This window comes from Populus trichocarpa, chromosome 8, assembly GCF_000002775.5.
Source record: "Populus trichocarpa isolate Nisqually-1 chromosome 8, P.trichocarpa_v4.1, whole genome shotgun sequence".
Taxonomy (NCBI): Eukaryota; Viridiplantae; Streptophyta; class Magnoliopsida; order Malpighiales; family Salicaceae; genus Populus; species Populus trichocarpa.
Genome location: NC_037292.2, coordinates 17,660,737 through 17,674,168, shown reverse-complemented (window position 1 = coordinate 17,674,168; position 13,432 = coordinate 17,660,737). Strand labels below are relative to the sequence as shown.

Here is a 13,432-nt window from a genome sequence, read left to right as displayed (position 1 = left end):
GTTCTCTTTGTCTTGCATTATCATATCATGCACTAGTAATAAGGTGGCTTCCTTCTCCTCTTATATCACTAGATTTGTGTTATCTTCAACCTTCTTGGTTGGACTCCAACAATCCCTAGCATAATGACCTACCTTTTGACAATTATAGCATTTAACTTTTGATTTGTCAGACCTGGATTTCAGATGCCACTATCAATGTAACCAGTCGACCAGTTTACTTTATGCGGTCGACCGATTGACCTGTTGAGACTGTCACAACCTCCTCTTTATTTATTTAGTCTATGTCCTCTACTCCTTTAAGAATATCCATAACCATCTTGATTTGTAAAAAGTGCTTCTGCACTCACATCCTCTTGAATCTTATTGACTCTTTTCTCATGGGCTTGTAATTTTTCCATGAGACCTAGGATTAAAAGAACATCTATATTTTGCGACTCTTCTATCGCAACCACCACATAATGGAACTTCTTTTGCAGTGAGCATAAGATCTTCTCTACCATATATGTATCTTTCATCTTCTCCTCATATCTTTTCATTTGATTATATATGGCCAATACCCTTGCAAAGTATTTTGACATGTTCTCTGATTTAAGCATGTAAAACTTTTCAAAGCAACCATGTAGCTTTTATAAACGTAGCTTTTATAAACATACCTTTCTCACATTGTCAGCTTCTTGGTTTGATTCTAGCAAAACTTTTCATGGTTGCTTGGCAGTGGTTGCATTGGCCACTATCTCAAAAGTGGCATCATCCAAATATTGGTGGATGATTGTTAGTGCTTGTTGATCCTTTTTTTGTGCCTTTTGCATGGCCTTCATTTGGGCTGAAGTCAATGTTGCTCCATCTATAAGTTTCTCAAAGCCTTTTTCAATTGTCTTCCATACATCTTGGGAACTTAACCAAACTTTTACTCAAATACATTAAGTTTCATAGTTGTCATTTGTCAACCTAGGACATTGAAGTGGGAAGTTTGGATTAGTCATATCAAATAATCAAACCTAAGCTCCGATACCTCTTGTTGGAAGAAGGATGAGTGTTATAGAAGATCAAAAATAGTAATGCAAAGTCAAAAATCAAGAAGAAAAAGATTGATAGGAAGGTATACTTTTATCAAGTGTTTCTCTCTAAATTCTCTTATATATTCTCTTTTTTTTTTGTGTTTATTCATAATGCTGAATTACAAGTTTTTTTTATAGATATAAAGTCTTAGAAAATCAAAGAATTAAACTAATATATATTATTCTAATTCTAATATGAATTGTATTATGCTGAATGAATCAATCGACTATTTCTAAACTGGTCAATCAATTCAACTTATTCCAGTAAATTGATTAGTTGTCAACCGGAGACCCGGTTCCTCTATTTTTCATAATCGTAAGTGCACGGTGGGGCTCCTCTTTCAAAATACTGCCGCTGCTCAGGTGCTATACTGCTATTTAAGGAGATGGGTCAAGATGCTGTCCACGGTGTTGTCACTGCTGGGAAAGAAGAGAGCTGTTGGACAAGATATCGCTGGAACTGGTGGTCTGGCCTTCTTGCTGGCAACGTTGGTGGTTCAGTCAAGAGAGAAGCTACTGGCATGGTGCTCTCCACTGCTCACGGTGTCGTTGCTGTCGTTCATGGCTGGAACAGGAGGTCACAGTGGGGCTGCTGAAGACTTTGCTGATGTAGCTCTCGTCCACAACGTTGGTGTAGAGCTGCTACTAGAGGAAGATCTTCTACTGTTATTGCTGTTAATGGTGTGATTGAGAACAACTATTATTGCTTTTGGAGCTCCAACTAAACTGCTGCTATGTGGAGTGGATCTGTGCTACCTTGTGATTCTAGTGTTGCTCTACTAGAAAAAAAGAAGAGATGAGTTGCAGCTGGAGCACGATGTTGAGCTGAAGACTTGTTGTTCACAGTGTTAGACCATAGAGAAGAAGTTGTTGGTACAGAAAGCTAACAGGAAGTTGCTTCAATGGAGGAATGAAGGCTCATGGTGAGATGAGAGGTTGAGGGTCTCTTTAATGGTGTTTTTTATTTTCTGGACCAAAGAAAATTGATGCCAGAGAAAAGCTCCCCCATTTTATTTTCTTCTCTTTTTATAGCGGTCTTGGAAAATCCTCACTTCCCGTTTCAGCCGTTAATATATCCCCATTGCATCTCCTCCCTTGATGTTACCATAGTACAGGAATAGTGACATGAAAATAGTTCGATAATGGGTTTTTGGCTCCATGTAGCTGCATGTTCAATGCTGTAAAATAGGCTATTTTTTATAGGCAAGAGTATAAGTGACAGCGTGTGATGGGAGTATTTTTTTGTCTTGTGTAAAGGAGAGAGAAAAGAGTTTTAAATCCTGCAAAAATTATGAAATATCAGCACCTATTTGTTATTTCTCACGGAGAGGTTGAAGACAATTCATCATACCTCCTTAAACAATATTGTTTTTTATATATTTTTATTATTATTAATATTACGTGTCCTTTTATTTAAATAAAAAAATATTATTTTATCGCTTTAGATTTGAATTAAATTTTTTAAAAAAAATTTATTTTAGTCTTTAATCTTTTAATTTATTTAATTCCATCCTTAATTAAATTTTAATTTTAAAAATTAATTCAATTTCACACCTGCAAAGTTTTGAAAATGTCCCCTAACTTCATTGTGTTTTTTGAATTTTTTTCAACTTGACATTTAATTAATCCTCAAACTTTGATTTCTTGTAATTATATCATTGATTACACCTAATTGATTTTATAGGAATTAAATATGGTCCTCTAAAAATTCAATCTTCTCAATTTAGACTAAATCAGACCTCCAAACTTATTTTTTCACAAATTAAGTCCCTAATAAAAATTAATTTGCCCTATTAAAAATATAATTAAGTCATTGCACCTAATTAAATCTTTTGATTTGATCTAAATTAATTCTTAGACATAATTAAACCTTTAATTGGATCCATGATTAAATCAAATTGACCTATTAAGTCCTCATATTTAATTTTTTTTGCAGATTCGTCTAATAATCATTTAATTTTACCTTGAATCTTCATTGTCTTTTCAGTCTTGCATATATTGGGATACAATTAGACTCTTAATTTTGTCCAAAACTCCAGCTTCATTCTTTCATGCATTTGAAACCCTTCTCAATCTGCTCTTGTCAAGTTGTTAGTCTCTTATTATTATTATTATTATTATTATTATTATTATTATTATGAATTTTAAAAGAAAAAAGATAATTTTGAAGAAATCGAAAATTATATCATGACATCTCCAATGAATGTGCCTACACAAAACAAAAACAAAAGTATCTCTCACTCTCCCCCTTTGAATGTAAGAAATCAACAATTAGTTATCAAGAAAACAAAAAAAAAAAAACAAGAAAACCCAGCAGATCCAAACCTTAGCAATGAATCTTCATGAATAACAAGAAAACCTAAGTAAATCCAGACTGCCCACAACTCCCAACAATCACAATCCACCACCCTTCTCCATGTCAGCCCAACCTTCATCCTCGTATGAATGGAATGTCAAAGAACCAACTCAACCCAATAGCTTAAGCTGTTAGGAAAGATCCCAGGATATGATTTATATTATTCTCTAACACACCCCCTCAAGTGAAAGCCCTTTGGGCTTGAAACTTGCACAGGCCCACATTACCTTGTGCTTAATTTTTATCAAATAAATGGGGATGGTGAGATTCGAACTCGTGACCGCTTGGTCATTAAGGCTCTGATACCATGTCAAAAAACTAACTCAACCCAATAGCTTAAGCTGTTAGGAAAGGTCTCAGGATATAATTTATATTATTCTCTAATATGGAACATGTGTAGTGTGAGTTTCTCTACTAACATTTCAAGCATAACTAGAATTTATAGGGCTGAAGAAAGTGCTTGGTTGTTGCAAATATTGTTGGCATACAAATAAATGGTGGAATAAATCGAATATTCATAATTTGTCCTAGAAAGTCACTTTTGGTTTGAATTGAGTGAAAAACTTTCTCCTAGCTATTGTTGCAAAATGTTTTTAATTTTACATGCTAACTTTCCACAACTCAGATAGGAAATTATCTTGCAGGGTGGATTGAGGATTGCTTATCTATTTACATGTTACATTATTATTATTTTTTATCAAAGGTAAGTAAATATATATCAGATCAAAAAATATACAAGGCTGGAAAACCAGCAGGTTCATATACAATATTTACAAAAGAGGGAACATACTCCTTGAATCTATTAGCTGACAATGGTTAGATGAGGAACCTAATTAAGGACAAAATGTCGAACCTAACACATAGCACAAAAAAATATAAACAACGAGAACCAGAACAAAAAAGAGCTCTTAGCTACAGCACCAAAGCAAGACAAGTAACACAGTCAAACTCCAAAATAATGCACAACAGCCATACAAACAAGCTTGCCCAATCAAAAGACACCAGTAGCTAAAAAACTATTCATGAAAGTGTAAAATCATGTAGAACAGAACTTGGAATCTGTGAAAAACAAAAGGGACTGGATTGCAAGAATTATCAAAGACTCTCTTGTTTCTCTCTTCCCAAATCAAGTAGATACGAATACCAAGGGAGACTCTTCGCATTCTGCTAGCAGTGTTGTTTTTGCTAGAAGAAAGATCATGAATTGCACTATTAATGGTCGACATTCTTTTATGCCGATGAAGCCAAGATTTTATCATCCTCCAAAGAAGAGAGGTCTATGAACAGCTGAAAAATAGATGATTGTGGGACTCTTCATCAACCAGACAGAAAACACACAAAGAGTCGAGTTGCAGGAAGCGAAGCCTGTCACAAGTTCGCAGCTTGCCCACAACCGCCAGCCATAAAATGAAGTTATATCTGGGCATAGACCAAGATTCTCATACCACCTTAGCCCAAGGAACCGGATACGCAGGAATTCATAGGATTGGGCAGTGAAAGAAAGTTCACCACGGCCCCAAGTGGACATTAAAGCAATTGCTTGATGCTGGATGCCACAGGCTGCAACTATCTTATCCTTGAGGGAAATAATAGCCTTCCATAATGGCGAAGAAGTTCGCTGAGTTATGGATATGCTTATTAAAGGGAACTTAGTGATATTTTTGTTATTTTTAGGCTTTGAGGATTTTTTACTTGTTATTTCAAATATAATGATAGTTTTTTAAATAAATATTTTTTTATTTTTTTCTAGCACCGACTCCTGAGAATGTAAAGTGTTACTCGCCTTCAAAGTTTAGATTATATAAAGTGTAATATTCACAAAATTACTTGCAAAGTTTTAAAAAAAAAAATCAAGCCAAAGAATACGGAGAGTAATTTATCCAAATCATAATTATTAAACCCCACTTGAGGTCAATTCAAGACAAGGTCAAGGTCACAGGTCAGGTGAATTAACCTAGGTTTACTTAGGTTAATTTTAAAAATAAAAATAAAAAGAATATTGTTTTGAATTTTTTTTTAAAGTTAATAGGTTTTTATCGAGTCATGTATTAACTTAGGTTTTTAATTAAATCACACCAAATCAACCCTTTATTTATTATGAAACTTAGATCGGGCTAGATTCTAGATAAATCTACCAAGTTAAACCGATTCTAATGTCCTGTTAAAATGAAGCTTTCAAAAGCCTAGGTCATAGACGTGTCATCAATTCTAAGTCGAAGAAATGACATTGCGGTATTGTAGTTTATGTTAGTGAGTGTGACATCTTCAAATTGGAAAGGAATATAGAATAAGAAAATCCCAATTCTCCACGGTTTGGTTTTAAGTGTTATGTTTTGTAGACAACCCTTTGACACACTAAACTTATATGATGTATAATGAAGACTAGTTTATTGCACATGTTATCGCTGTTGCTTAGACTAAAAATTCTCAGAATATAAAAAAGATAATATCTAGATTATTATAATTTTTTTAGTATGGAATATTTTAAATTTAGAAAATTCTGACCCGACTTTTTACTTAGCTATATTTTAAATTAAATTATGAAAGAGTTGTCATGACCTTGTTGACTATACAGGTTCAATGAAAAAAAATCAAACAAAAAAAAAAGAAATAAGCGAAGTTCACCCTTGTCAATCTGCCAAATTTATAATCCGGGTTATAGACTTTACTGGGTTGAATTTGATTTTTATTTTATTATATAATAAAAAATACAAAAATTAATTTATAATCAATTCAATACTATAAGATAAAATCTAACATTAAATGATGGAATAAAAAAACAAAAGAAAAATGAGAAGAAAAAAACCAAATGATCAATTAAAAAAATCATGGCCTGGTACACAAAAGCCCAGGTATGTTGACTTGGCTTGTGTATCTGGGCTGCCTGGACTTGTATTTTTTATCTTACGAACAAACTACCTTTTTGTTTTTTAAAAAAATTTCATAGATGACAAGACATATGTCACAATACAAAAAGTGTTTGCCCCTCGACACTCAAACCCACAACCTTTGACTAAAAGGTACCACACATTACAAAAAAATAAAATTAAAAGGACTCAACATTTCATTGTGTATACACTCATATTTTAATGTGTATTCACACAATGAAATTAATATTTTATCTTTGAAAGAAAAATTTATTTAACTTGTCCTTAGAGGTAGGAAGGTTTTTTTCATGGGACCCTTTATTTATTACAAAAATAAACAGGTTTAAACGGTATTTTTACATCTTTGTTGCAAATGTAATTAATAAATTACTCTTAAAAGAAAAAAAACATTCTTCATTAGTCAAGAGGCTTTTTAGGTTTTTTAATTTTTTGTATAGTACAATGACTTAAATGCCCCTCAAAATTAAACTTTCTTGGCTTTGAACTCAAGGGAACTTTCATCATTTTCTTCTAGTTTTTTTTGTTATTCTGGTTATTGGATCTTTTAATATATAAAAAAGTTTAATTTAAATAAAAAGTTGGCTAGCATATGTCTAGCACGTGCCAACAAATAGGCGTCGTTCTTGCTCTTCGGGTGGTGAGTATGGCACTGTAAAAACTCTGAATGCCACCTCTAGAAGCGACATTCAATGCGCTTTGCCTCCCCTGTCATGGTGGTTGGATATGTGCCACCAGAAGATCAGTGGTTGAGCTTCAAACACCTGTTTTTTCTTACCTTTCTCTTTCCTCTCTCCTCCATAGAAAAATGTGTTGCCCGTTGTCAAAAAACAAAAATTGTTATTTATTTATTGAATCAAATTAAGTTTTCATTCTTTTAATTTCAATGCATTTGGTCTTGAATCTTGTATTGAATTATTATTTTTTTCAATCTCATCCCTTGACATTTGATCTTTATATCAAATTTAGTCTTTATTCTTTCTATTATTGTTTTTACCTTTTCTTAATTTTTTTTAATTTCATCTCTTGTGATTTTATTTGATTTTCTTTTTGTATCAAATTTGATCCCCATTCTTTTCAAATCTAAAATGTTTTTCTTTTCGATCCCTTTTTTAATTTATTTTTTCAATTTTTATCCCTAATTATTTTGATTGGTTGGGAATGACATTATCATTTTTTAGGGTTTGTCTTTTATGTTGTAATCTAGCCTCATGATCCGTGTCACAAGTTTTGAAAAAAAAAATTAATTTTTTTTAAAATTATTTTTTAATTCCATTATTTATCATTGGGTTCGTTGAAATTAGTAATCGTTATTTTTTGAACTTTTTTTTCTATGGAGTTATCCCTATGTCATGTCTATTTTAAAAAAAGCTATGAGTCTTTAATACTTCAATTTAAAAAAAATACCTGAAATGTTTTATTCAAGTTTAGTATTTTTCCATCTAGAAAAATAAATAAATTTTTTTAATATTTTTAAATTTATAACGACATATTTTAGAGGTTCTTAGTCTTTATAAATTTTCATTGTTTTTCAATATACAGGAAATTTATAACAATGTAAAAGATTTTCTTTTTCATATTTTCATATTTATTCAATATCATTATGTAATTTTTCTTACAAATTTAATATAAAGATTTTTTTATTTAATAATATAATTATTTCGTGATAATTTTTAATTTGAATAAAATAAAATTAATTTTCTATAATTAGATTATCACAGTGAAGTTATGGCTTTGATTTTTTATAAAAAAAAATAATTGTAATCTTGATATATTTTCAATCTTAACAAATAAAAATGTTTTTCAATTTATTATTGGAAAGGAAAAAGAAATAGAAAAAACATTTTGTTCTAAGCACTCCAACACACATGAGATTAGCCTGTCTTGTCAGGGGTGAAAGGCGACATGTCAATGATCGTTCAGAGATGGCAGGTCGTGCCGACACCTTGTGCAACGAACACCATCTTCTAGGGGAGCGATATCCGCCTCACATCCGGTGGATCTTGCCCGTTAATTTTTGGAAGCCTCGCCTCCGGGAGAGGCGCACGAACTCCAGTAAAGTATCTCTTTTGAGTTCGCATCATGCTGCTAGGGAATTTGTAGTAAGAATAGTGCTGAAAATCTGTCAGCTTATTGATGTCAACCGATTCAAGGAACAAAGAAACATAGATATTTGATAACCTTGATTTGAAACTCGTTTTCAATTATATATTTAATCTTGTAACATAGCACAACTACAGTCTTCATCGTTTTCCAGTTCCTGGATTACTAATTCCATCATCTTCTTATACATAGGCATGTAATGATCATTGATCATCGTTCTTGAAAGTCGTATCTTACTGTACAGTTCTCTAGGAGTCTCATATAAACCTATATGTTCTTCCGTCTGTCCATCGAGTTCTAAGTTGGTTGTATCTGAGGAAGATATGGAAATGACATGCATGATTCTGCCAGGAGGATATAACAGTTGGCTCTCTGACAGGTCCTCTGAAGTGATGGGATTTTTTGCTTCAGCTGCATTGGCGAGAACGTTCTCCTCTTCAATAATTTCTTTTGCTGCAGCAGCTTCTTCCTCCTGTGCTTGGATATCAACTTCGCTATCTTGCCTTTGAAGCTCCCTCTCCAGTTCATACCACAATTGACCTTCAGTAACCTCCTCTATGACTGATGAAGCTATGACTCCATTGTCGGATAAAAGTGGCTCATCTTCCTCGGTATCATCATGACCTGAACCACTGCTTGCACTACTCTCAAGTTTGATCTGCACTGAGTCTTTTGTCTGGACTTCAGTCGCAAGAGCTTCAGAGTTTCCAGATACTAGAGTCCCTTCAGGCAAATCCTCTGAATTAGAATTTATTGTTGGGCCCACAGAACGTCGACGTGGCCCTATACACGACCATGATGTCAGGGATGAGCGTGTTCTGACGACAGCTTGGGCAACGTCTTGTGCTCGCTTCATCACAACCTACATTAAACAATTCTCAAATTTAGAAAACCCCATTTTATTCCTGAATCAATTAGAAGACATGATGTGAGGTATGAAGGTAGAGAAAAATTTCACCCAAATTCCAGTGTTTTTACTAGTTCCAAATTAAAAGAAATAATGAGGGGCTTGACTACAAGTCTCTAGACCATAAATTCACAAGCACATGTATGTTACCTTGGTGCTTCTGGAGACGGGTAGCAGAAGTGCACCTGCACCAGCGACCCTGGCTTTCGCACTAGCTATGGATGGTAGCCGAGATCCCAGTGCAGTGGCAGAGCGATAAACAACATTTAGGACTCTGGTATGCTCAACCTGATCCCTCAAATCATTTAGCCACGAAGATGCTGTGACCTGGATGACAAACATTTAAAAGTTAGGAGTTTGGCAGTGGATGGTAGAGAATGAACATGATATTCGACTCAGGAGCAAATTTCAGAACCTCAGAGCGAAGATCATCAACAGAGGCAGCAGAAAATGTAGGCACCAGATCGGATCCATTGATGACAGTGGTAATGAAATGCTTGCCTGATTCAGCTAAATCCCATGTCATACATGCAGCTGCAAATAAAGTAATGAAAGGCATTTAGAGGAGCATATCAATATAACCCTGAGTTATACACTTCTTCAACCAAATAAGACATTCCATTAGAATCACAATTAAAAGAGTATTTCACAAGTAACAAAAACAAAATCCAAAGGTTGATCCTAATAACAGAATATTGCATCTATTGCACAGAATCTCTTTTTTCAGAAATTAATAGTGGTATGCAAATGCAAAAGGCAAGCATTACAAGTATACAATCCAGTACAAATGGTACCACATAAATTTCAAAACAAAATGAAAGATCACGAGGAGTCAGAATTACATGCCTGGGGCAAATGTGACACAGGTGCTAGAAGAGAACTCCTTTTGTTCTCGAAGAATGTATGTTAATAATGCTGCAGTACCACCACCAAGTGAATGCCCAACAATCTGTAAATGATAACCAAACAATTAGAGCATGGTTCAAAGACAGGTAGACTTTATCAAATGAAGTTACCTCATATTAGCATCTTACACTAATACCATGTTAGAGTATACCTGAGACAGAAATATGAGTAAGATGAATTCATACCAAAGGTATATTCAATTACCTTAATTTTGTGGTCAGGATATTCACCAAGTGCTTTAAGCAGGCAAGGGGAGATCAGTTTGGCAATCCAACGAGCTGCAGCAACCATTCCACAGTGTGCATATCCTAAAACTAAATTACTAACCCCACCATCATGTAAAACTGAATGGTGAAAAGGGACCACTGCACCAGTTGCTGCTGTTAGTGTATCTTTGATGCTATGAGTACCACGAATCAGTAGAAGGAAATATTTTGACCTTCTATCATGTATAATTGTGAAAGCAGGCTTCAGAAGCTGCATCCAAACTTGTGGAAATTAGAGGAATACTCATTTAACATTTCAAACAAAAATAAAGCAGAATGTAGGATCCTAAAGAGATTGCAGTACAAGGGAGGACCATTATCTAAACAAGTTCTTCCAGGATATACTGTGACACTGGGAAAAAAGTTTCAAGCACATGTTGATGCTTAAAATTGAGTTGAACATGGTAAAAGAATCTTAGATAAATTTAGTGCCATGACCTCTCAGGAACAGGTAAATCTAAGAGAAGTGTACAGGTAAAAGGTAGCAGTCTTGCATTTTCAGCTATATCTAGTTCTGGCTGTAATCCAGCTTGTCTCCTAATTGGAGCAAGCCAAATACTAGTGTACCTTTCTATTTCTTTCCTTTCCAAAGGTAATTGCTATAAACAGTAAAACATGGTGCTTAAAGTCAGCTATTTGTTTCCTGACTCTGTGAATTTATTTCCACAAGGGGCATCATGAAAGGAATCTTCTTCATGGTGAAAAAGTAAGATCTTACACATGTAAAGGAATCTTCTTCATGGTGAAAAATGAAGATCCTTCACATGTAAAAGAAACTGCAGCATATGCACACCATTTTAGAAAGAACAGCCAGAATTTGAAATGCAGCAATAGCTACTTAAAATCGATAACCACCCATAATACAGGCTAAACTATATCTAAAGAAAGGAAAAGAAACCGAGATGTAAAACCCTAAGTAAAAGAAGTTCACAGCTTTACATGACATTTAAATAAAGAAATCAAAGCAAACCCCAACAAATTGCATTACAGATGGTCACTAACCCCTGCTTTTGGCTTCTGAATAAGAACATCCTCCTGAGAGAATCCAGCCAACTCTAAGAAAACTGGGAATGGCTTCTTCGAAAAATACATGCAAAGGGTCAACAATCTCAATAGATCATACATCTCTGCTATGATTTCCGGGCCTTTCAACTGTACAGAATCACTACCAGCATATACACTTGCAACTTGCAAATTACCCTACACAAAAGATCATCAATTAAACACATTAACCAAACCCCAAAAGCCTAAGACAAGATTAAAACAAATCAAAGTTTCACATTAAGGAATTTCATCTGCATCCAGTGCTGCTGGCATTATTTCCCTCAATATACAAATTTCAACAAATAAATAACTAATTACACTTGATCTTAGACAAAAGGCCAAGCAATGTATAAATAACTAATTACAGCAGCAACCAAAACACTAATTAACTCCTTTTCTCCTCACTAACCAGCAACTACATAACGAGTTAACTCTAAATTCTTGCACAAAAAGGTAAAATATAACTCAACACACCGAAAATCCTAGAAATTAACACAATATGAAAAAGACAACAACTTTTCGTTCCCCTAAGCAAGCACTGAATGTAGTTGAAAAGCAAAAAATAACTGAAATGGACCGCACATTTTCAACAAAATACATACTAATTAGCAATTATCTCTTTTGTCTCTTCACCAACAAAAGATTACACGAGTAAATTACCTGAAAGCATAAAAACATCTTAAACTTCACACACTCAATCAAAAAGACTCAAACTTTAAAGCAAAACCCAAATATAACACAACCCCATATAAATCGAAACAAAAACACTCCTTTTTATATACATAGATAGATAGATAGTTAGATAGATAGATACCTGTCTTCTTAAGAGATAATTGATGCCAAAAGCCAAGTCACCAATGGGCCATTTTCCTAAAGTCTCAGAGTAAGTGAACTTAAGCGTCTCTGATAATGTTGATATTGTTTCCAGCCAAGTGGCAGGCGCTTGTACCAGTCTTCTGGGGATCCTCCTCCCCGACCTCGATTTCGATAAATCACCGCCCTTCGCTGCCGCTAGTCTCCGGATTAATATGTAATACAGCAGCAGCGCTGCTCCCGCTGCCGTCGCCATAGTCGCAGCCGCCATGAGTTAAAGAATCTCAAGTCTTGGAGATCATAAAAATGGGTTTTCTGTTTTGAGGCGCAACAGATTTTCCAGGTATAAGTAAAAGAGGATTTAGGAGGAAGATTGATAGATTTGAAGTCAGACAAGTTTGTGAAGAAAGAAAACCAAGTGTCTGTCAGATGTTGAAACAGAAAGATGAAGATTGTATACTGTCATAAAGATTAGGTGTTAAATTACTATTATCTGGTTAGAGGTGGGTTCTGCATTATTTCTTTCTTTTTTTATTGTTATTAAATTATATAAATTCAGGTAATTAACCCGTCAAAATTTATTTTGACTTTTTTAAAAATTCAAAAATATATTAATTTAAGTTTTAAAAAAATAAAATAATATTATTTAAATTAACTTAGATTAACACATTCAACTCATAATTCTAATTTGGTTTAATAATTTTATCTCTTAATTTTACACCAACACTAAATCCATTTCTCCTATCCTATTAAAATAAAAACTCAATTATGATAAGTAACCAATATTGGGTACAAGAAAAATTACAAACTCATTAATTTTAAAGAATTAAAAAAAAAAGAGTTATAGTGCAAATTTTCCATATTTTTTAGTCTTATTTGAATTATCCCAAAAAAGTTTGGATTAATTATTATTTTTTGAGATTTTAAAAAAACATTATTCAAATTGATTTGGGTAATTTCATATTATTTTTTTAATAATAATCACCTTTGGTTGAATTGTAACATGATTTCTGTTAGTTTCTTTAAGATTATGTCATTTGTAAATTTATTGCATCTGATTTTTTTAATCTAATTAACAAGTATATAAATTAAAC

At 33.5% G+C, this 13,432-nt stretch overlaps 1 protein-coding gene across 1 annotated transcript; it reads right to left on the bottom strand.

Moving 5' to 3' along the window:
- Nucleotides 1–8,481: 8,481 nt before the first annotated feature.
- Nucleotides 8,482–12,829, bottom strand: LOC18101893 (uncharacterized). The gene is made up of 7 exons (XM_006380174.3): nucleotides 12,340–12,829; nucleotides 11,484–11,681; nucleotides 10,420–10,692; nucleotides 10,156–10,258; nucleotides 9,725–9,843; nucleotides 9,460–9,636; nucleotides 8,482–9,264 (listed from the first exon to the last, which is right to left on the bottom strand). The coding sequence occupies exons 1-7, from the start codon at nucleotides 12,607–12,609 to the stop codon at nucleotides 8,512–8,514; spliced, it is 1,893 nt and encodes a 630-aa protein (XP_006380236.2). The 5' UTR covers nucleotides 12,610–12,829; the 3' UTR covers nucleotides 8,482–8,511.
- Nucleotides 12,830–13,432: the final 603 nt, after the last annotated feature.

What these genes read in the sequence shown, in the direction of transcription:
- LOC18101893 (XM_006380174.3), bottom strand. Translation starts at nt 12,609, where the DNA reads ATGGCGGCTGCGACTATGGCGACGGCAGCGGGAGCAGCGCTGCTGCTG. An exon ending in CTGTGTCACATTTGCCCCAG is followed by an intron (nt 9,844 to 10,155) that starts GCATGTAATTCT and finishes CTTTATTTGCAG; the next exon opens with CTGCATGTATGACATGGGAT. An exon ending in TTGATGATCTTCGCTCTGAG is followed by an intron (nt 9,637 to 9,724) that starts GTTCTGAAATTT and finishes TTTGTCATCCAG; the next exon opens with GTCACAGCATCTTCGTGGCT.